Source organism: Anoplophora glabripennis, unplaced genomic scaffold (genome assembly GCF_000390285.2).
Source record: "Anoplophora glabripennis isolate ALB-LARVAE unplaced genomic scaffold, Agla_2.0 scaffold50, whole genome shotgun sequence".
Taxonomy (NCBI): domain Eukaryota; kingdom Metazoa; phylum Arthropoda; class Insecta; order Coleoptera; family Cerambycidae; genus Anoplophora; species Anoplophora glabripennis.
This window is the reverse complement of record NW_019416330.1, coordinates 285,219-310,141: the sequence shown is the minus strand read 5'-3', so window position 1 is coordinate 310,141 and position 24,923 is coordinate 285,219. Positions and strand designations below refer to the sequence as shown.

Sequence of the window (24,923 nt, the reverse complement as noted above, 5' to 3'; positions counted from 1 at the left end):
TTCCCCCCTTTCCGATCTAACCTAGCCTAATATCGTGGTTAGTAAGTGAACAAGATAACCGAACAAAACATAACCTACAAATAATAATAATCATAAATCTAAATAACAAAAATAAGCCGTTGATAATGGATATGGATTCATCCGAAGAAGATATGTTGATTGTAAGTATGTTGGGCACAGTATGATTGACAACAACAACCTAATTAAACTGAAATTGAACAAACGTCAAATGTCAAAATTTAAAATGGAGTAGATGTATGTTTTGTTTAACCTAGAGTTTGTTCAAATCACGGTCACTTCTAATTTGGTCAACTTGCCCAAACTGAACTAACCAAGTGGTAAAACAAATACAGCTATTGAAAGCGCTATAGATTCATTTAACAGTAAGAATAAACGTAAACAGTAAAAGTAAATAATAGGTTATGTTATTATTGACATTAATGCGAAGAAACACATTTTGTTAAATAATATTAATTATAAATTTAGCTATGGAAGCTATGGAAACATCGGATTATTTTGAGAGCTACGAGGACTTAGATGTAAGTAGTACATAATAATTATCACTAAGTTTACTCAAGAGTACTTCCGCATTTCGTTAATAGATATAAAGATATCAGTTCTATTATTTTGTTTTTGGATAGAAAATTTATTATATCAACAGCCTTTAAAAGTCAGTTTGAATTATTATTGCTTTTGGGAGCGGTAAATAAAGCACCACATTTTTTTTGCAGAACGGTATATTAGCACCACATGAAAGTAGTATATCACAGGCACTTAAAAGCAGCTTATCTAAACTATGCTTTAACAATTGCTTTTCCAAGATTTACTCCTCTCAACATATCTATAAATGCTGTAAACATGTTTTCAAATCCTTCAGTAATAGTCTCCCTGTATTTCAGTTTGCCTTCTTTTACCCATTTCAAGTTTTGACGTATTCCTTCGGGCCATCTATCAATCCATCTATTAATAAGAAACCCTTGCATTTTAATTGTTTTAAAATAATGGAAGGCTGAACTGGTGTAGCTAAACATTAAAAATGAAACAAGAGAAATTAGTATCGTACATTTTAATACTAACATGTTTAAACGTAAATGATACTAAATGAATGTAGAAGTAAATTTCTGTTTTACTAGCCTTTAATTGGTTCATTATATCCCGATATGGAACCGCACACAGATATCCGTTCAAATAAATTCATGTGGCATAGTACAGTACTACTAATTTGTCCTCCAACCTATAAAGCAATTGTATTGCTAGAATTTAGACATCAAGTTTATTTTGCACACAGTACATTTGTAGTACAAGTTCAATATGGTTATAGAAAAATTATTTTGCTTACGTTATCGAAATAACAATCTACACCCTCAGTTGACAACTCAGTCAGTTTCTTGTCAATATCTTCAGCTTTATAGTTGATGAACTTATCAACTTTTAATTCGTCCAAGAGCCATTTTCCTTTTTCATCTGATCCTGCTATTCCAATTACTTAGCAACCTTTAATTTTGGCTATCTGACATACATGATACTCAACAGCACCAGCAGCTCCAGATACAACAACTGTCTCACCTGCTTTTGGTTTACATAATTCCAAAAAGCCAAAATATGCCGAATTTCTAGAAGTATTATTCGTGTAGCTTAGTAGTAGGTACATTTATATTTTATTGAAATAATTTAATAAATAACTATTAAAAATGAGAAAATTTTTTCTATTATTTTTCTTCAAAATGCAGGTTTTTAAAGTATTTTTTTTATCGAGTTTGCGCTGATATTTAACTAATATCTGTGTAAGTAACTGATATTTCTAAATAATTACCCTGGTCTTCCAAAAGTTCAAAGTGCCAACGATAACGGTAAATCACCTAAATCTGGCACTAAGGTAGGCGAAACTCCTCGTATCGGCGTTCCGTCAGAGATTGTATGTGTCCTCCAACCAAAGTGACAAGTCACATGTTGGCCTACAGGAAATTTTAGATGCTTACTTTCAATTATTCTAAAAATATCGATTTTATATTAAATTCTATCTCATTTAAAATATCTACTTAGCAACTTGTACTCCTACGAATACTTCTCCTAATTTGAGACTTGGCGCATATGCCCTCATATACAGATCCACGGAGAGATAAACTGCTTCAGCTAAAAATTCTATACAACAAATTAATGAATCCCCTTAAAGGAAATTGAGGACAATTTTGTTATTTAGGTATTATTCTTTTTTTTAATTGTTCATAAAAATATTACTTAAAATATTTATTTATTATTGCGTTAATGAAAATCATGAGAAACATTTCCTGTAATTATTGTCGCAGTTTTAATATTAGTAAAACAAATCGATATTTTAATTTTTTAATGTTTTCAAGTACTACTGAAATTGAAAAAATCGTACCTCCATTTTTTATTGGTGGCAGCTCTTCCTCTATTATCTTTAAATCACCTTCTTTGGGAGATCCATCAAATTGTTTTTCAAAAATAAAAACCTTGGCCTTAACCATATTACATGCAAAATTCAAACAACTAGACTTACTGAAACATTTGCTGTGTAATGATACTTAAGTTTTGTGTTTTATTATTTACTTGAGTACTGTTTGTTATTGCAGGTAGGTAATTAGAGATTGATAAAATTGAAAGCAAAATGATAATTGGAGCTATAATTATAAATACATAATACTATAACCTTTCCTTGAAAACGTATCCAAATAATATTGAAGAACAAATCAATTGTAAACAGTCAAACAATTTTTCTGTCTGTGGATTTATACTACATATATTTTTTATCTATGTTATCAGTGTCTTGTGTAATCTAAGTTTTGATACATAATGCAACCATATGTTCTTAACAAATACCAATGTTAATAAAATCACTGAATCTATGTTTCTCTTTTCATTGTTTTTATGTTTTGTACTTATTACTTTTTTGTTTTCATAAAAATATCTTATTACTTATATAAATATAAAAATCCCGGTGCTCAGCTACTGATCAGCCAAATGTCATTAATAGATTCTACGATGAAAATTAAGGGATATAATTCAAATAAAATTTTGAAAAAAGGTACGTATTTCGTGGGGTATGTCGAAGTCAAAAGAACGATTTTCTATATACATTTTTTTCTTATTTGACATGGAGACTTTCATAAAAATATCTTATTACTTATATAAATATAAAAATATTCCCGGTGCTCAGCTACTGATCAGCCAAATGTCATTAATAGATTCTACGATGAAAATTAAGGGATATAATTCAAATAAAATTCTGCAAAAAGCTACGTATTTCGTGGGGTGTGTCGAAGTCGAAAGAACGATTTTCTATATACATTTTTTTCTTATTTGACTTGGAGACTCACCAGGCACAATTCCATGTAAATACAAAAATATCAGTGGTGTATAAACTTATTCTTGAGATCCTTTTATAAAGAGTAAATGTTATGCCACTGCTTAAAACAGATACAATGGACTACTTAATTTTTAATGTAGATCTATTGGTGACACTTGGTCAATTGTTAATATAACACAATTACCTACCAATGAATTTTGCTGTTGAATTATAATAAAAACAAGGATCGTAGGTACTCATTAAAGTTTTCCAATGAGATTGGTTCTTGATATCATGAAACATAACATTAAAAAAAACAGTATGTAACACTTTTGAATTTATTTGAAGGTGCATAAATTAATGTTACAAGATGGACCAAGAAATAGGGCATACAAAGATGCAATTCTAAGTAATAAAAATGAGTTTAAAGATAAAGTTGTGTTGGATGTTGGAGCAGGAACTGGTATTCTATCTGTGTATTGCGCCCAAGCCGGTGCAAAGACAGTATATGCTGTTGAAGCCAGTAATATATCTAGAATTGCTGAACAAATAGTCAGAGAAAACAAATATGAAGATGTAATTAAGGTATTGAAATTAAATAAATTAGGTAATTGAAGTATTCAAGTAAAAATTCATATTACAATTTTGTAGGTTTTGAATAAAAAAGTCGAGGATGTTATTCTTCCTGAAAAAGTAGACATAATTGTGTCGGAATGGATGGGATTTTATTTATTACATGAAGCAATGTTGGATTCTGTTATAATAGCTAGAGACAAGTTTTTAAAACCAGATGGACTAATGTTTCCTGAATCTGCTACTTTATACTCAGTACCTTGTAGGTAAGATTAATTGGTTTTTCTCCTAGTTATTGGATATTTTGCCTGTGAAAAAAAATTACCAAAATAAGGATAAGTCAGGAGTTATTTGTGTGAAAATAATTTTGCCCAACTAAAAATCTCCCAAAAAATAGACAAATACAAAAAACAGCACTATACAGGGTGATTCAGGTTTAATATCTGGATAACTTCAGGAATCGATAGAACAGTTTAAAATAATGTTACTTAATATAAACTTATAGAGGGAGATAGAGGGCGTTGAAGTAGTAATTTCCCGTTTTTCCCTCATAACTTTTGAACCACTCATCTGATTGAAGTGAAATTCGGAAGACAAACACTCCTTATGATCTTACATGAGCTGCTTAAGTTTGAACCATTTACCCCTCTTAGAAGTGTATTTTGTGTGCTGCATTATTTCAAAACTTTAAATAAATTAATTAATTTCAATAAAACACCACCTTTGCCTCATTAATTTTGAAACTTTTTCGTCTTGTTTTTTTTTCGATATTTGGTCTTGTTTCTGAGATATTCAATGAAATTCGTGACAGTGTAGCGCCCAAGGTAGCGCCCCAGCCGTATAAATTTCATTTATCGTTATAGCAACCCATGAAAAACAAAACTCGCAGTGATTTGTATAAACTGACATTTGTGAAAATCATCATTAAAAGTATTATTAAGTTCAAAAGTTATGAGGGAAAAACGGGAAAAAAATTCCTACTTTACGCCCTCTATCTCCGAAATGGTGCCATTTAAGGAATAAGTTTATATCATGAACAAACATTATTTTAACCTGTTTTATCGATTCCTGAAGTTATCCAGATTAAAGCTGAATCACCTTGTATATTGCACACTTTAAAAAGTTGTTAGCATTTCGAAAATCTATCTGATCATATAATGACTTCACGTTTTTAATTATTTTTAAGTTTCAATTTGTTTGAGATTTTTGGTTAGGTATGTCTATTTTCATAAAATTGCCATTTAGCTGATCGTTTCGGTGCAAGGGTTTATTTCATAGGTTGCAAATCACCCAAAAATAAAAAAAAATAAAATGAAAATTATGCCACAAATTTCAGACAGTAAGATTAATTTAAACAATAATTTGCAAAGTTGATTTAAACAGCATGTTAGATTTGTTATTGTCACATCTAAAACTTTTGATGCAGTTAATATTTTAATTCTATTGAAGTCTGCACCTATCGTATGATTATACCCTGAGATTGACTTTATTTTTAGTGTACCTTCAATGTATGAATATTGGCAAGATGTAGATGGGGTATCCATGCAACATTTGGGAATGAAAATAAGAGAAAATGCGTCCAAAAAACCATTAACTGAAATTGTAACACCTGAAGCATTATTATGTGATCCTGAAGTAGTTATTTGGTTGGATCTTCGAGAGGTTACACTTGACGATATTAAGTCTATTGAAATGAGACATGTTGCAGTAGCTAATAAGCAAGGGCAGTATCAAGGTATATTTTTAATATTGTTTTAATTCAATACATTTATCAATTTTTCCTGGTAATTCGAGACAACATAAAATTTGTAACTGACAGAAATAATGTTTATGGTTTCAATTACTATGTTATACAGGATGTTGCTTTAACCCTTTCGCCACTAAAGGGCATATATGTCCCACGGCATTTTAGGTTTCAAAAATACGGTGGAAGTTTTTTTTGAAAATACGTTTTTTTGTATAACTATAATACTTTTATAGGTCCTCAGAACAAGTTTATTCAATATTATCTTTTTAGCATGCCACATTTTAAATTTTAATAATATTTTTTTTTAATAAATTTTGAGGTTAACTAAGACTGGTGTTAATAAGGTGGACTGATGTGTACGCGAATATATACCTAGTACTAGCAGCACGGTTGGGACAGTTTGAATAGGGATTTATAATGCAGTGGTATGCTTGCAGTGTTTTTTAAAATTTCCTTGGCACATATATAACCCAATAGTATTTTTAAAGCAGAAAAGATTATATTGTAGCCGTAGCGAAAGGGTTAAGTGGGAGTCAGTTTTTTTTAGGGTTGATACTAGGAGTGGAGTTAAAAAACTGTTTCTTGTCCTTTTTTATCACAGTCACAATTCTGTAGAAAATTAGACGGCGGTTTTAACCAGATTGTGCTGTTTCGTGTTGTTTATCGAATTCTGCACTGCAACACGTTTTGCTAAAAATATAAACATGTCACATTTTGAAGCTCATGGCTGGTTATTTGAGCTTAGAGTAGCATGTCAAGCAGTGGGGTAAGAAAAGCGGTATGGTATGGGGTATGATAGGATTTGAGAAACTAGCTTATGATTTGTATTTCTAAATATCAAGGTAGATTACATATAAATATGACTTCCATTGAAAGTTACACCATATATAAATCAGAGTAGGGAAACATATGATATGTACTAGGACTGTGAATTACTTTTGAAGGATTTACAATAGATGAATTAGCTCATTCGGATACTTCTGTAACTATATTCAGGATAAAGCTCAGTCATTAAGCTTTACTTTTTATTATATCATTTTACTGAAATGTAAACAACATATTTTTATTCAGCTCTGAAGATGTATAATTACGAGCTAACAAAACACCATTTGCGAGAAGTTTTAGTTTTCTTTTTTAATTCAAAGAAAAGTGTCGCTGAAAGTCTTCAAGTGCTGTTGGAAACTTACCCATGGATAAAAACAGGAGTATTGGTTTTGATGTTTTAGAAGTGGTGATTTCGATACAGTTGGCAAATAATGCCCTTGGTCAACTGAAAAAGTTTGAAGATGAGGAATTGGAACCTTTACTCAACCAAGAATCATGTTAAATACAAGATGAACCTGCTGAATCGTTGAAAGTTAATCGCACAACTGTTTCCAAATGTTTAAATGCACTCAGTATAATTCAAAAGTAAGGAAATTGGGTGCCATGTGAATTGAAGTCGAGAGATGTCGAACGGCGATTTTTCATGTGTGAGCAATTGCTTCAACGGCAACGAGAAAGGTTCTTTGCATGGTATCGTCACTGGTGATAAAAAATGAATATGATATGATAATCCTAAGTATAAACATGGCCAAATATTCACGGTTCGAAGATCATGCTCTATATTATTTGATGCGACCAGCTTGGTGTTGCGTACTATGAGCTGCTTCAACCGAACGAAACCACCACTGGTGAATGCTGCCGAATTCAATTGATGCGTTTGAGCAAAGGCATGAGGGTTGCTTTCAGTGTGCAGCAAATAAAACTCCCCCTCAATGGTAAATAAAAGTATTTTTATTGAAAACTAGTTAGTGAAAAGAATACGTGTTGTCGGGGCCAGCGTTCGCTGGAGAGTCCGTCGTGTAAGGAGTCATTCGTAGGTATCTGAGTAAGCATCTGGTCGCCGGCGCCAATTCGCCGTGCACCCTTCCTAGAACCCTAAGCTGGCGCTCTAGACATAACACTTAAAAAAGGGTCACTTGCAGACATGTGTACCCACATGCACAATAAAGTAATTTTTCGTCATGACAACACTCGACCACATGTTGCTAATGAAGTGAGAAGTGTGAAATGGGATCCATAGAACACGGCTTGGATAAGCTGCACTTCCATTCTTTCTAAGTTACGAAAAATTGGATCAATTGATGGATAGCATCAAAAAATTAGTTGTTATTTCGACGCTGAATTCATGTGCTGCCAAATAGATGTGAAAAAGTAGTGAATGGACGATACTTTGAAAAATATTAATGTACACAATTTTTCACAATAAAGCCTTAAATTTACAAAGTATCCCTCAAAATTAATTCACAGTCCTAGTAAATAAAAATATAAATTTTTTTTTATTCATCCAAAATTATAATTAAAGGTTTCTGATAGGTACGTTCTTTTAACTTAAAGTCTGTTATGTTTGAAAGGCTGTACTGACTGTAATTAAAATATTATTGTCAATTAATTGCCTTCTATTTAATAATTACTATGAGCATTTACCAATACTTTGTAAAAGTTTTAATCTAACAAAATTTTTAATCGATACAGCTTTTTCTCAATAACATTTGTAGTTAGGTACTGCCATTTAAATCAATACATAAGTATCATATTCAAGTACAGTATTTCTGGCTTCATGTATACAGAGCGTTCATAAATGATTACAAGCCGTGTGACCAGTAATTTTGTTTGAAACAGTAATTTTATTTCCTTGATGTTATTAAATGTCGGTAAAACCAAAATAATAAGATCAAGATTACATTAAAATACAACATTCTGTTTCACAGGCTGTGATTGGTGTAATTTTTCACAAGATGTTATTCTTCTAATCAAGGATCACATTAGCTATTTTTTTTTCGGGTGGCATTTTCAGATCTAAACGCGTTATGATCCCAAAATCATATTCTTGTTTCCGGATCATGTCAGATTATATGATCAGGATCGGTAGTCCCCTTTCCTCTATGAATCAAACTTTTTCTGTGATTCGAACTTTTGATCACGATCACGTATTTAATATATCCTTAAAATTGTGGTGGTTTCTTTTTTCTCTAAGAAGGCAGTTACTATTTTTATTTATAGGCATACCTAAACGATATTTAAAATCAAATCAAATGTTAATAGTAAACAAAATTCTGATCTTTCTAATTGGATTTCTGGATCTAGTTCGTGTTTGTCTGATCCTGATTCAAAGCTGAGAGCACAAGAAAATGGCTATTGTCTTAAGCGTAGCCGTAACAGTTTGTTATTGTTCTTTGTAAACGAATCATCTAAAGCTTTTGACAGACTCGACCATAACCTCTTACTGTACAAACTAGATAGGTTTGTGTGACAGAATCATATTTGCAACTTTTTTAATCGTATTTACAAAATAGGTACCAGTTTGTTCAGCATCGTGGTTTTAAATTGCACGTTTCATCAAAAATCTGGTGTGCCTCAAGGATCTATACTTGGACCCTTACTCTTTGTTCTTTTTGTAAACGGCAACATGGTTGATGTTAAGCTATTTTGTGAAATAAACACCATTGCCGACTGCTATATGTTACAGAATGCGCTTAATGTCATTAGTCTGTGGTGTCTAAAAAACTTCTGTACTATTTGATTATAAAATAGATAATATAATATTGCATAGACCCGATTACATAAACGACCTTGGAATTACATTTAACCCTACATTATCTTTTACAAAACATATAGACATAATTGTGTCATCTGCTTTTAAGAATATGGGGTTCATAATAAGGAATTCCAAAGGCTTTATCAGTATTTCTACACTACCTTTATTCGTTCTAAATTAGAATATGCATCAGTAGTCTGAAACCCAACTTATGCTAATCAAATTGCAACTTGTACAGAACAAAGAGTACAGCGTAGGTTTATGAAATCAGCTGTGTACTTATTGGATGGTACATATCCCCCTCAGGGTTTTCCGCATGATCTATTACTTGAGCGTTTCAATATTCATGGCCCTTGCTAAAAGAAGATCTATTTTTGAAGTAATGTTTTTGTATAAAATTCTACATAACATTTTGAACTGTCTATCAACTAGAAGTAATAATGTTTTTAGTCTACCCACAGCATGTAGTAACATCCTAGTAGCATCACCATTGTATCAAATTGTTTCCAAGTACAGTCAGAGAGAAAATAATGTCGATCTTTTTTGTTGTTTGGCTAATGATATAAAAAATGCTTTACTTATGTAGTCATATCTGTCTTTTATAGTTTGTTGCCTTTTTATGTTGTTCTTTATATTTGTGTTATTTGTAATTTGTACTATTTTTTTCTCTATTTTATCATAGTTAATTTTTCTTTCTTTTAACTTTTTTATAATTTATTACTAGACTTACCATATCCTGTTATTGTTGGGCATTGCCTGTTGGATGCGTATTTTGTGTCAAGATTTATCAGAAACTCGTAGATACTTATTTTTGAATTAACAGAGTAGGATTGTGAACTGGTAGGTATTCAATAAATTATTATTTTGTATTTCAGGAATTTGTCTCTGGTTTACGTGTACATTCCCAAGTGTCGTGACAGAACCATTTACATTATCTACTGAGCCAGAGGAACCCTCCACCCACTGGAAACAAACAGTGATTGTATTGCCCACAAGCATCCAAGTGGAAGGGGGAAGTCCGATAGCTTATGATATAACGCTTACTAGGTCTGAAGAAAATAATAGAAGATACGCCATAGAAGTAACTATGTTGGACCCAGATGAAGTGGAACATCCTGAATATTGTCCTTGTCATTTAACTAAGTGTATTTTAGTTAGAGCTATGCTTGAAAAGTATGAGAAAGATGAAATGCCTAATATGCCTGATAAGTAATCATAAATAATTTCAGTAGAATTATTTTTGCTTGATATAATCTAGAAGAAAGATCTTGAATTCTAGATCCTTCAGAAAATGCATTTCCCCAGTTATTGTGGACCACAGTGATACATTTTCCATGATAATATCCGATTTATCAGTGTTTTCAAACATTACTTACATTTGAAGCAAAATAACCATAAACTTGAAGTAATAATTTCTTGAAAATTGTTATGAAAAAACATATCACACCATACTAAGTGGTACCAAAATGGAAGTAACTTTTATAGAATTTACCTTGGACCCTTTTTTGCCAGCCATCTCTTGGAGCCTTTGTTATTCTAGAAGTGCTTAGTACAGCAATTTTAGAAATAGTATATCGTGCAAAGTATAATTTACAAAATATTTTAGAAGAAGAGAGAGATACTTGACCTTTAACAGGATCTAGTCATAGATACATATAGTTATAAATCCTCGAACAGTAGAAACTTAATAGGATGAAGACTACATTAGATTCAAAATAGTCTTTAGCAAAATAATATTTCTCTGAAAAGACCTCGTGTATTTCATTAAAAAATAGTTCATGGAAATTTTTAAGTTTTATTTAATTATTTTTTTTATTTTATTGGCAAATGAGGAATTTTTCTGCTAGTTCATATACATGTCTAAGAAAGGTAAAAAAAGGTATGTTCTGAATTAGTTAAATCTGTTTTACATTTCTCACTCTTAACACGTGTTCTATCGTTCGTCATTTTTGTGGTACTGTTTTACATGGTACAATAAGGCCCGGTACTTTGAGTCTCGTTTAAGGCTTGATTAACTAATCAGGCGATTAGACCGTGAATACACTTTATAAAATAAATTAGTATATACAGGTTGTCCCGGAAATTGTGGGCAATCTCTCGGATATGGATAGATAATGAGAAAATAATGTCACAAGTTCATATGAAATTTTTTCCTCCGGGTTCACCCTGTAGGGTTATTAGCTCTTGAAGTTGAGAATTAAAAATGTTTTTTTTGCTGTAACTTTTGTATTTTTCAATAAANCTTCAAAAATTATAGATCCAGCCAAAAATTTTTCAAAATTTATTGAAAAATACAAAAGTTACAGCAAAAAAACCATTTTTAATTCTCAACTTCAAGAGCTAATAACTCTACAGGGTGAGCCCGGAAGAAAAAATTTTATATAAACTTGTGACATTATTTTCTCATTGTCTATCCATATCCAAGAGATTGCCCTCCATATCCGGGACACCCTGTATACAGTCTAATCGCTTGATCAGTTAATCGGGCTTTAACCAAGACAAAGTACCGGGCCTAATTTGGCTTAATTTTTTGACCAAATTTAAGTAACTAAGTTTTAAATCAAATAAATAAACTTGTAGACTAATGAAACTGCAATATCAAAGGAAAAAAAACTAAATAAAAAGAAGTATCGAAATGCCAGAATGCAGTGACTGCTCATGAAAATTAGTGTTCATATTTTGAAAAAGGAGTATGGGACTTATCGTTTTTTTAGAGCATGATTTCTGGCCTGCATAGAGAACTTTTCTGACAAAAAAAAATTATTGAAATTTGTGAAATAAAAAATTAATATACGAGTGGTTGCATGTATATTCTCAAATTTGTTTTTTTTTTATATCAACTGATAGGTACAAACAGGTGTTTTCTGATTTTTATTAAAATTACACATTAAGTTTGAAAAATTGGATGTTAAGGAGGGAAACCACATTAGGAGGTTGATTTTCAGGCGTTTCTCATAAATTTTTTTGAGTGGGAGAAATTGATTGAAATTTGATCAAACTTAGACATTATTTTAGCAATATTTTAAACTACATTTACAAATTTTTTGTCGTTTTGTGTTGAAATGCTGATGTTACGGGCTGTTGTCCACCAAAGGGTGTTGTGCGAGTTGGTTATTCACGTGAAATGTGGAGGTCGCAATTTTGATTTGAAAGTAAAATGGTTACTTGTTACTTTCCTGCATTACTAACATGTTTTTTAAGAATATGAACCTCATTGCGGGTAAAAATTGTGAAAATTGAAGTTTTGACACATTTGAAAAAAAATTATCGATCTTCGCCATTTTTTTTCACTTATTTTGAATAAAAAATACCCTTAAAATTATGATATCCCAGTTGTTGGTTCATGTTCTTTGTAATTTCATAAAGAAACACACTTTCAATTTTCTTAACGATTGGTTCATGACTTTTTGTGTTAAAGTTCCCGTGAATAAAAAAAATGTGGTTTTTAGAATAATGCGTTGGAAGATTTGCGAAAACAAGAAATTTGGGAGAGTTGTCAATAATACAGGTTGATTCGCAAATGGTGACCAAAAATGGAACCTCGTATTTAGTGAATGTTGGGAGTTTTTCCTATAAAGTTTTTATCTAGGATGCTTCGTTAAAAAGATATATGGTGTTAAGTAAACTTCGTAAAAATATTTAAAATTTTTTTAAATAATTTAAAAACTAGTAAGAGAAATAATTTGAAATTGGGCACATGTATTTATGTAAACATTGTCCAAAACCTGAGGCCTTTTTCTAAAATTTAGATGCTCCAGTGGTGGAGATACGGCATATTTTTCTAAATAAAATAGTACGCCACTGCCTTACGGTAACAACCATGATATTTTCGGATTTGTCTTTCAATTTTCTACAAATTACTACTCTCTTTTATTTTTTCGAAAAAGCCTGATTTTTGAGTAAAACTTAAAAAACCAACTGAAAACACTTTTACTTTAAGCGACATGACAAGCACTAATCATGCTCAAATGCCCCCATTTCCACGAACACAGGTCTGACATGGTATTAGTAATGAAAATGTAATTTGTTCGAAATTTATTGTTGCTTGAATCTGATGAAAAGCATTTTTTTATTCTTTCTTCTAACTGCTCAGAATGTCAAAGTTGCTATTGCAGCCCACTATATGATTTTAAAAAGCATTATATTTGAATATTGAAGTGTGTTCTCAGTTAGTTTTTTTAGTTTTAATCGAAAATCAGGCTTTTTTCGAAAAACATAAGATAGTAGTAATTTGTAGAAAATTGAAAGACAAATCCGAAAATATCATGGTTGTTACCGTAAAGCAGTGGGGTACTATTTCATTTAGAAAAATATGCCACCGATACCCTGTATCTCCGCCACTGGAGCATGTAAATTTTAAGAAAAGCTCTCAGATTTTGGACAATGTTTACATAAATACATGTGCCCTATTTCAAATTTTTTCCTGTATCTTTTTAACGAAGTGTTCTAGATAAAAACTTTATAGGAAAGACCCCTTAAATTTCACCAAAGAATACGAGTTTTCATTTTTGGTTACCATTTGTGAATCATCCTTTATAGAGTTCTTTTCGATCAATCAGCGATTCCAGCACCACAACTGAACAGTTTTTCTTCTTCTTGATAGACATCTGTTCTTGCTTAATAAGTGGCTAGACTACCCGATGGGCATTCGGTTTTAGGCTCATAAAATCGGAACGAATATGAATTTTGTTTTGAAATTTGGTAGCGTATTCTTGAATAGTTGTACTAACAATTTATGCAATTTTTAAAAAATCCGATTTTTTTAACCTCTTAATGTGGTTTCCCCCCTTAATATAAGATTATAATTTAAGTATCACTATTTTAACTATTTGAATTTATTATTATTTCGGACATTTTGATCCAAATTTTTTTTCTGTATGAGTCTAGGAATCATCCCTTAAAGAGTTTCCACATTTCAACATGAAAATGTGACCACATTAATTTTCGCGGGTCATTGATAGAATGTAATAAAAAAAGTTACTAATAATAAATAATAAACTAATAATAAATTTGATACAATTTTTGTACCTATATGACATGACCAATTTTTTAATCAGTTTATTGTGAGGTCAACCTACCTTAGTCCAGAAATGCTTCTGTTAAAAGTTGAGGGGTATTAAAATCTTACTTTTAAAATGCCTTTTCATTATCTCAGAACTAAGCAAATAAAATTTGGTACATGTTATAAGGCCATGGAAAGCAGTAAAAAGCTTCTTCAATCGTTTCATTAGCTACATCAGTGTCAAACAGGAGGATGTGTGACACAGTTGTTTTAAAAATATGTTGCCTATCTATTAGTCCTTTAAAATTGCTAGATTGCTAGTAAAGAGATATGATACAATTTGTTGTTCCAAAAAAATAGGAACTGCCTCTGAATGAACTCATATATCCAAAGCAAAAAGACATTTTGTAACAATCGATTCATCTCTTTAAAGTAACAAAAAATGTTCATATAACATGGTTGAAAAAAAACTTGCATTTCCAAGAAAACGTCAGTTTGGTATCATAAATTTCCTTTCTTTTTCAGAGTAGCAAATAAAATCTATTTGCTCAAAAATTTAAAAATTTTAATGGAAATTGGAAGAGATATGTATGGGATGAACAAATCATTCAGAAATTCAGTTATTTTTCCTTAAAACATAATCAGCAGAGAAAATATTTTCAAAAAAATGGAGTCAGCTGCATGCTACAAGTTTAAAAAATTGCATTATTATTACTGAACACATTTTCCATCCAGTGAAACCAAAAAGTGTTTAGGCTTTAAAATTTTATATCGGTAAGTAGTTGATTGCGTGACTTTTTTATAATCAAACGAGAAAATGTTTAGGTTTTGAAGTGCGTGATTTTTTTTATTAGAAGCCTGCAAAGAGCCTGCAGATCTGGGCTCGCCCCAAGCAAAAATCCTAGCTACACCCATAGAGTCATACATATTCACGTACACCACTAATGTAGGGAATGAAATATTTGAGGATTATTTCTGCTTCTGTATTTCCCATACCTTTATATATAACGTATACCAAATTTGATTTAGATATCTTATGTCAGTTGTCAAATCATTTCAAAAATACCGTCTCTGTAATTGAAGCATTATTGTATAAAGCTTAAATTTAATTGATTTTACTTCAACAATGTGTGGTTGCTACATATGTATATGGATGCTATTTTTTTGAGGTACCTACTTTGTATATCAGAAGTATGCTGTCCAATGTCTTAACTGTTATTGGTGGCATTAGATATACACGACAAGAGGGTCCGTCTAATTGTTGACCTATAGTTTTAGGGAAGTCAGGCCGTCTGTGGCCAGGGGGAGCACGATCAACATCGTCAGATCTAAAAGAGTGTGCCTTAAAAAGAGGCAAATTGTTACTTAAACTGTTATAATGTGGCAATAAAAGTATTATATGTGATAAATAATAATAAATAAATACTTAATTTGTTACATCTGAGGGCGTCAGTCACAATCTTCCCTGGATCTTGTTGGCTTACAAATCGTTAACTACTTAGCAAATGTCGTAAGTCAATTTTTTATCTTGACAGAGATTTTGGTGGACTTACGACTATTTCTGCCCTTGAATCGAATGCGTGGACATTCAACATATGTGTTTTGATGTTTTCGTGTGCTGTTTAATACTACAGTAAAATCTGACTTCTCAGCATGACAGGTTCATGCACTGTCAGCTAAATGCCACCAAAATCTCTGTCTGGATAAAAAGTGGACTTAGACATTTGCTAAGTAGGTTAACGAAATGTTAAAATTTATGGGCAAGCCCTTATTTTGACTTATCTTTTACGGTATGGCCATAATGAAACACTGCACTTAGCACGACACCAGAGCTTAGACCAGAGCCTCGCACAGAGCATTGCTGACTAGTGGCTGTATTGGCACACTGCACCTAGCATTCAGAACCAGTATATTTTTAGTCACTGAACGATTACGATGTTAAACATGAGTTTTTTATCATTATCATCGAATGAAGATGATATTTTGTTAAATTCTAGTTTAAAAAATTAGTATTTACTTAAAAATAGACCGATGACGACAGTACATCCACTAAATAAATAAAAACTATAAAAAATATTTTAAAAACTAAAGCTTTTAAATCGCATAAGAATATGAACATACTGATTATAAATAGTACATGTCTATTTATCATACTTGCTGATGACACTTCTGTAAAGTAGCCATATTCATCCCTTTTGTGGGTTTGGGGTTTACACAATATTATGGGTTTTATGACCTCCTTGGTTTATTTTTTCTTTTTAGTGAACTTTAATAAAATCTTGTTTTTAAAATATTTTATTTTACTGTTTATTTATTTACACCTTTTTACTTAGAAATATTTTTCAATGTATCCATTTCAAGTAGGTAACGTACTAATTGTTGAGGAGTACCCTCAGGAGGAGACAATCCTGGTTGCAGCATCACTACATAGTGAAGATCATGTTTAGCTATCAAAATTAATTGTATATGCAAAGTCTCCTATCTATCTCCTACTAACTGTTGAGGAGTGCCTCGTGAAGAGACAATCCTGGCTGCAGCATCAGGTTATTTCTACAATTTTAGTGTATTGTCATCAGAACTGCACAAGTATGCAACTTCAAAGTTGGTAAGTTTAGAGGAAAGGTATACAAATTTGGCTTTTGGCAAAATTTAAACAAAGTCAACAAACCAACAAAAATAAAAACTTCTAATAAAAAGCGAAGTTACTATGATTAATTCCATCACCTTTATGAAGATTTAAGAAAAGATAACCAACGTTTTTTTGAGTAGGTACATGCAAAATGAGCGTACATACATTTGATTATATTTCTATATATTCATAATGCAGCTTTCCATAATTCTGTTAAAACAATTATGGTGATTTTTGCTTTTTTTATCCCGGAGCGCCCCTCTAATAACCAAGCTGCTTATTAATTTTTCTTTATCCATCATGTACTGTGCGAGAGTCCAAAAAATACTAAGCTTGGATTTCTATGTGCAAGACTCTGGTCTAAGGTCTGGTGCGGTGCTAGTTGCAGTGCTTCGTTATGGCCATCTATTTAATGTAGCTTATAAACTCAATGTTAGTGGTGTAAAGAAAAATTTCTAAACTTCATAAATACAGCAATAATAAAACCATACAATCACTTCTACTTGTGGTACAGATTTTGAATATCTTTTATAACTCTTTTTTAAATGGGTTTTACGCAACTTCAACAAAATGTTTAAATTCATTGGTCAATTTTAAGGTTACCAACTTTTAGAATTAAAATCAAACATAGCAATAGCATACCTACCAGGCATTATAACATCCTGTAGCGAATGTGTATCATATATAAACACAGAAATGTTTTAATATTTTTTATTTCCGTTCATTTTCTTCAATAAACAAATTAATTTCGTTTTTTTTGTATTATTTTATTAACCTTTTACATTACTACAGTAATGTATGTACAACTTACTTAAAACAATGCGTGTAACCTTACTTGCAGCATAGCTGTAGATAGACTTTACCTAATTTGAGTAAATTGTAATACCCCACAATAAAAAACTAAAAATCGTGTGGAAGAAAGTAAAACACTGAAACATTTTTTCAGAAAACACGTTTTTGTTGGATTTATAAGTTCAGTCTCGATAGACAGTAGCTGTAAATAACAAACGCTAATAAAAGAAAATTTGCCTTTAACTCGACCTTCCAAATAAGCTGTCGTGAGCACGAAACTATACATCTAACACCTGTGATTTCTAAAACCCATTCATCGTCCATTGTGACAGACGGACAAAGCGAATTTTACGTCTTTATGTATGGAAACACGAACCTCGTATCTTTAAAAACAACAATAAAAGAAACGGCTTGGCGTAAAGGACGTTGCATTAAATCCAGTGTGATTATGTGGGTAGACGCTACAGGCAGGGTCGTTCTGAGAAAATTCGGAAACTAGACAAAGCTATATAAACGTATCTATAGGAATCTATACCTACTTGTAAGTATTGTGTATTGTGTTTAAAATAGCTTCTTTTAAATGAATTCATATGTGGGTCAACTACTGTTCTGTTGAGCTGAAATCCCAAATCTCAGAGAACATGCTGAATAATATTTATGCCCCCAATCTTGATTATACAGGGTGATTCACAACTTATTAAAAACAAATTGGAAATAGATACGGCATGAGAAATGGAGTCAATATTGTAAAAAAATGTTTGTAAAATCCTTATAGTTTCCGAGAAAAAAATTATTAAAGTAGTGCTTTCAACCATTACATAGCTGGACAACTGTAGTCTCTAGCGTCATTCGTAATACGCATAGAGAGCCACGTGGCCTCTGCGACTCAGAACACTGAAATCCGATGTTTACAATAGTTTTTTAGTAGTTATTGTCAAAAATGGCTTTCGTGTATAACAACTTGGAGTTGATGGATATCGTTTTAGTTTATGGTGAAGTAAGAAAACATTTTTATTATGGTGAAGCATTTGTGTTACCTATGGTGAAACAAGACAGCATATGTGTTAGTTCATAGAAACTGTGTAAGACGGACCCAAATGTGTCGGTGAACAAAATTTTGAACAGTTGTCAAATTATTTTATGGTTTGGTTTGTCAAATTATTTTATTATTTAAAACCACAAATGAATTTGAACAAAATCAGTTGAATTTGCTGATATAAAATAGGTGCTATAAAATTCTATTTATTCTTTTCCTTGCGAAATTCGTTCAAGTTTTTGCCCGTTTTTATCACTGTCGCCATGACGGTCGCATTACGCCAGGTCAGGTTTTACAGTGGACCAGTTTCCAGTGCCGTGCAGAAGTGTATTTTTAAATACATTTTTAAATAATTTTCACATTGCCCTTTTTGATTTTTTCTTTACAAAATTGTATTTGTATGAGTCCCCTGTATATCGAGAATTTTTGTTTTTGGATAAGTTCTGAATCACCCTGTATATACCTCCAGACAATATTCTGTTTGGGAGTATATTTAATGGTATTTATAAAATGCACCAGATCCCAAATTTTGTATGCGCAATCATAAAAAAACGAAACCTGCTGAGACGCCGCGCGCCGTCAAGACGGTGAACTGTAATCTGTATTCGTGATTTCGTGAGGTGTGAATTTCAGAAACGATGATCTGAGATCAAATGGACCGTTAACAGCTGTTTTCTGCTTTTAAGAAAGTATCTGATTACGGGTAACTGTTTCTAAACGAAATTTAATCTACGATCAAATACAGAACACATTTTTATAACTTATTAAAATGGGCATGTTTATTGTTATTTATGGACTGGACACTGAACAAACCAGTGAACTGTCTAAATCATAAGATTAGAAAAAAACAGCTAATCCATGTATCCTATATTGTGTCCGATAGAAAGAATCGGAACATATGATTAAAATCTCAACAACTCGATCCTAATAATCAGGTTACGATCACAGTTTTCGAAATGGTGTGTCCACCAGCTGGCGCAGTTTTACTCAGAATTTAATTCAACAGCAATTCTTACACTTGTGTGGGTTTTCTTCGACAGTAGGTATCAGTATCTACGGTTCTTACAAAGTATGTACGAGCTTATTGTTCTTCAATACGAGCTGAAAAAGTATCTTTTTGTAGAAACCTTTGGTTAATTGCAGCAATAGTACGGAGTTGAGGAACTTGTTGACCAGGCAACTTTTCAGTTCACTGATGCTCAAGAATTACATTATCATTCTTCTAGTAACATATGTTTAAATAGTACCTACCCCACCTAAATTTATAACGAAATTTCACTATGAAATTCTTTATTGTATAAAATATACAGTTTTTTAGTAGTTCTCATTAAATTTTGTTTCTTTGTTATCTACCTGCAGTATATTGCTAATCCCTTACGACTCAAGGATTTTTTCATTCTTTTTGTCGCTCCCACATCCGGTGTCTCCCAAATGAGAAGCAGCAGCTTCTAATCTTACCCAGTGGGGCACATGTCTTACGAAAAATAATCTTTGTAGTAGTATCTAGTAGTACAGTGTCCCTGATATATTTTTAATTAGTTTATTTCTAATATCATTTGAATATGTCGCATTTTAAAAATATTTTAGTAGTTAAATGTTAATACATAGTCCTATGTGTTCAATTCGATATAATATCTGAGGAAGGTTAGTAATTTACATTATAAAGTTTTGTTCTGTACTTCTGTTGCATCGTACTACTTTTGCATCCAGTGTCGGTTGGTACGGGAAGGCTCTGTGGCGACGCCCTCTGTACAAATTTTCTTAATAAAAAAAAAATAATTTTATTTTACAATGTACAATGGATAATTAGGTAGATTAGCATTATGAAACACTTAAAAAGGAAATTTTAAATTTGTAATGTGCAGTCAATTTAACCCGACTTGCAAAATTCTGAATACATGGGCTCCGCGTAGCTCACTCCTACATTTGTAAAGTGTTTACAGCGGTGGTCATGGTTACCGTCACGCAGCAGCGAAAAGTGGGAGTAGCTCATATTTACTATGCAGTTTGGGTTCTGTCACAAGTTTTCTATTCTGGGGTTCTGTTTAGTCCGACCGTACCCAAATACTAGTTATTTTCTTATTAAGTAAATGTAATTTGTTTTTACGTGTGGTGTAAAATTTTGTTACTTGCGTATTGCTTCTTGTGTGTTTTTTAAAAAGATTGTAAAAGTTTAAATTGATTGTAAAGACAGATTAACAGCAATGCTATCTATATAGAAAAATTAATGGTGCGAGAAATACCAGACATTATTGTAACCGAAAAGTCAATTTCCGACAAAAACAGATGAATGGACACATTATAGAAAATAATGTTGAACACATTTCCTTATATTTCAATAGTGCTTAAAAAAAAACTACCCAATACTTATTAAAATTATTATTTTTTCAATACTTTGTACCTAAATTTTTCCGCCCTCCTGGTACGGAAGTCAAGAGCCGCCACTATTTGCATCCTATCTACTTATTGTATATTATCAAGCTGTATCACTAGAAAATAACGAAAGTATCATTGAAGATAAATTATCACAGAATGTTGGAGTATGAATATTACAGGCACCTATTTGTTGCAGTTTTGTATTCAGATTTAGCGTTGAAATTACCAACTTTCATATTTTTATACGATATAAGACGGTATATGTTTTCAGACTATTACCGCGTGGAAGTAAAGTATGGAACACTTCTTCAAGTACCTCAATTATGCATATTAAAAATGCACTTTTTCATGATACCCCCATCTGTTTTGCGTTTAATTGTTTACAGTGACGATATCATTTTATAAGTATTTTTAAATACTACAATTTTGTATACGAGTAGTACATTATTTAATTAACTTCTGGGTATAAAAAATAAAAAGTGACGACCTGTAGAAATATGGAGAAATACGTATAGCTCTTATAGAAATTATAGGTACCAGTGAAAAGTTAATAACTCCGGAAATATCGGACAACGTATACCGTAAAGAAAGTTGAGTAAATATTCACTTAAAATCAATACAATTTTTTGTTTAAACGTGTTCACAACAAATTGTGTTGAAATAATAATGTACTAATGAAATAATAATGTCATGTTCGTTCAACTATTTGTTAGCTAAATAAATCTCGTACGGTTTAGACTGAATATTTTTTCAGTTACATACAAACAACACAATATTGAGTTACATTATCAATACCTACATTTCGTTGGGGTTTTCACCATCTGTTTACGATTTAAACCAACAATGAGTAAATAATAATTGAAATAAATAAAATAAATACTATAATTTTTGTGATACTTTACGTACATAGTCAGCCAAACCAAGGTTTGTGCTGAGCATAGAAGTGATAAAAACTTGGTAGGACCCCTTTGAAGGGCGTAGGTTGTCACTAGTTAGATCAAGTTAGGCTATTCTTAAAAAACACTACACGCTTGAGATTTTTTAATAGAATTGATTTGTTGCCCTTTTTGCCCTTGGAAGGACAGAGTGACCTTTTTGACATCGGATTTATGTTGAGCCCCCAAAAATACATTTGAATGTAACTTACATTTCATTTTTCAATGCAGGGTGTTCCACCTAAGAGGGATTTATCTGTAACTCTACAACTATAAAATTGATAAAAAAAATGGTTTTAATAAGAGTTGCCTGGAATCATGTGGGCCATGTAAAGAAAATATTTTTAGCTTTACAGGGTGTTCCATTTTGCGTGGGCGCTTTTGTTTTTTTAAATGGAACACCCTGTATATTATTGCGTTTTAAAATTCCTTGGTTAATATTAGGTAGAGTTTATTAAATGTACATGGTGTTTAAAACTTACTGTTTTCGAGATAATCAGTTTTTGTTGAAAAAATCACAATTTCAGCTTTTTAAATGAGGCTAGATAGCATCTAAATCGTAAGAGTTAGAAATATGCAGTTTTCACATTTCGTTTAGGCATAAATTACTATATCTTGTCATCTGTGAGAAACCGTGTACCTTATTCAGATTCGGAAATACTGAGACCTACATTTAATAATCTTGTAAGTTGAAAAACTTTTTTTTCAAATGGAATTACTTATTCATATTAATTATCGTAGGTGAATGCAAAATTGAATGCCCTTTCGACTGATATAAGGTTGTTCATACTTATCTTTAACAGTTTTCCAGAAAAATCAATCATTCTTTTCTAAGTCCGAAAAAGTAGCTATGTAATAGCGTCAAGAAGGCCTTGCAAAACCATTTTTCTCTTAAATTTCAGGCCTGGGACTGACAGTGTCAATATTTACTGGCATGTTTAAAAGCAGTGTGACAAATAAAAGTAAACTACTAAAAACAACTAAAACAAAACGCAAAACGAAACAAACTGAAACTAGCAACACAATAGCAAGAAGAATACTTAGATCGCTAATTTACATTAATTGCTTGAAGTGTCCTCCATTTTATTAATACACAAACGAATTCGGTTTTTAAAAGACATTGGTCAGCATGTCTGGCGTAAAATTTCTTGATGTGCTGCTGTAATGCGCTGTCACATATCTTCTGCGGTAGTTGGTGGTGTAACGTAAACATTCCTTTTTACAAATCCCCATAAAAAGAAGTCGCAACTTGTCATATCTGGATACCTTTGACACTGGTCGCCCAATCCATCTGTTGGGAAAAGTTACGTGTAAAAACTTATGAACGGCAGCGGTATTATGAAGTGGAGCACCATCATGTTGCATCCACATTTTTCGAAGTGTTGCTAAAGGAACGTCGCCTAACAAATCTTCTAGAGTGATTATTAAAAGGTTTAAATAAACTACTCCAGTTAGATGCTGGTCAAAAAAGAATGGTCCAATGACATGGGTTCCCAAAATTACTCCCCACGCGTTCAAAGACGTCGTTGGCTATGAATTGTCCAGAATGCGTGAGGATTTACTGTCATAATAATGGCAAGTATGACTATTAACGCTATTGTATATTTATAAACTCTACTAGTCCAAGCATTCTGTCACGGATTAATGTTAAATTTGCAGAAATTATTACCTGGACAAAAAAAAATATGACCGTATAGAAAATTAAATTTTAAATTGAGTTTCTTGTTCTTTAAACTCGATGGCGAACATGGTTAAAAAAAATCGCAAAGTTGAAAAAATCGGTTTTTCTAAAATAACTAAAAAAATATAGCACGGATTGAAAAATTTTAAATGAGAAAGTTGTAGGTTTTAAAAAGATCTATCGACTGATTTTTTGAAAGTATCGATTGCTTTGTTACTTTTCGAGATATATCGAAAAAACCGTTAAAAATCTTCTCTTTTCTCTTCTTCTATAACTCGTTTACATTTACGTGCCCATATTTGCTATTTACTGCAAGCATAGCCCGCGGCAAGCCAAAAAAGTACATTTTTGAAAAATTTAAAAATATTAATTATTTTTCGAGATATATCGATTTTTTGAAAAAAAGGCGCTCTCGAAAATTGGCTAGATCTTCTCAGCGGATAGCCCTACAGTAACGATTTTCGGTTTATTTTCTTCGTAAAGAGTTATATTATCATGCTGTTAAAAAATGTTGACGATTTTATTAATTTTAAGGATCAAAAAATGACTGAAAATGTTGCACTTTTTTTGGGTATGTTTTTTTCAAATAACTATTTCAATTTTTATTTTATGAAAATGACTTTTAAAGAAAGAAAACTAAACATTTACGGGTCTATTTTGCTTCTAAGGCGAAAATGCTATAATATTCGTGTTTAGCTACCCCAGATTAAGTACAAAAAAATAATAAAAATTGAAATAGTTATTTGAAAAAAACATACCCAAAAAAAGTGCAACTTTTTCAGTCATTTTTTGATCCTTAAAATTAATAAAATCGTCAACATTTTTTAACAGCATGATAATATAACTCTTTACGAAGAAAATAAACCGAAAATCGTTACTGTAGGGCTATCCGCTGAGAAGATCTAGCCAATTTTCGAGAGCGCCTTTTTTTCAAAAAATCGATATATCTCGAAAAATAATTAATATTTTTAAATTTTTCAAAAATGTACTTTTTTGGCTTGCCGCGGGCTATGCTTGCAGTAAATAGCAAATATGGGCACGTAAATGTAAACGAGTTATAGAAGAAGAGAAAAGAGAAGATTTTTAACGGTTTTTTCGATATATCTCGAAAAGTAACAAAGCAATCGATACTTTCAAAAAATCAGTCGATAGATCTTTTTAAAACCTACAACTTTCTCATTTAAAATTTTTCAATCCGTGCTATATTTTTTTAGTTATTTTAGAAAAACCGTTTTTTTCAATTTTGCGATTTTTTTTAACCATGT

The 24,923-nt window shown here is 31.6% G+C and overlaps 1 protein-coding gene, 1 long non-coding RNA gene and 1 pseudogene across 3 annotated transcripts; 1 reads left to right on the top strand and 2 right to left on the bottom strand.

The window, feature by feature from the left end:
• Positions 1 to 21: 21 nt before the first annotated feature.
• Positions 22 to 11,184, top strand: LOC108914686 (protein arginine N-methyltransferase 6). 2 transcript variants are annotated; one of them, XM_018720541.2, is made up of 5 exons: positions 22 to 539; positions 3,656 to 3,892; positions 3,959 to 4,146; positions 5,377 to 5,615; positions 10,083 to 11,184. In XM_018720541.2, the coding sequence occupies exons 1-5, from the start codon at positions 489 to 491 to the stop codon at positions 10,418 to 10,420; spliced, it is 1,053 nt and encodes a 350-aa protein (XP_018576057.1). In that variant the 5' UTR covers positions 22 to 488; the 3' UTR covers positions 10,421 to 11,184. The 2 variants fall into 2 exon arrangements, with proteins under 2 accessions (XP_018576057.1, XP_018576065.1); XM_018720549.2 differs by lacking the exon at positions 22 to 539 and adding an exon at positions 2,993 to 3,046.
• On the bottom strand, positions 627 to 2,777 carry LOC108914700 (annotated as a pseudogene).
• A 4,202-nt stretch (positions 11,185 to 15,386) lies between the features above and the next one.
• On the bottom strand, positions 15,387 to 16,465 carry LOC108914705. Its single transcript, XR_001964684.1, has 2 exons — positions 15,636 to 16,465; positions 15,387 to 15,551 (listed from the first exon to the last, which is right to left on the bottom strand). It is a non-coding gene; the product is annotated as an uncharacterized LOC108914705 (long non-coding RNA).
• Between the last annotated feature and the right edge of the window lie 8,458 nt (positions 16,466 to 24,923).

What these genes read in the sequence shown, in the direction of transcription:
- LOC108914686 (XM_018720541.2), top strand. Translation starts at nt 489, where the DNA reads ATGGAAGCTATGGAAACATCGGATTATTTTGAGAGCTACGAGGACTTA. An exon ending in AATATGAAGATGTAATTAAG is followed by an intron (nt 3,893 to 3,958) that starts GTATTGAAATTA and finishes ACAATTTTGTAG; the next exon opens with GTTTTGAATAAAAAAGTCGA. An exon ending in TAAGCAAGGGCAGTATCAAG is followed by an intron (nt 5,616 to 10,082) that starts GTATATTTTTAA and finishes TTTGTATTTCAG; the next exon opens with GAATTTGTCTCTGGTTTACG.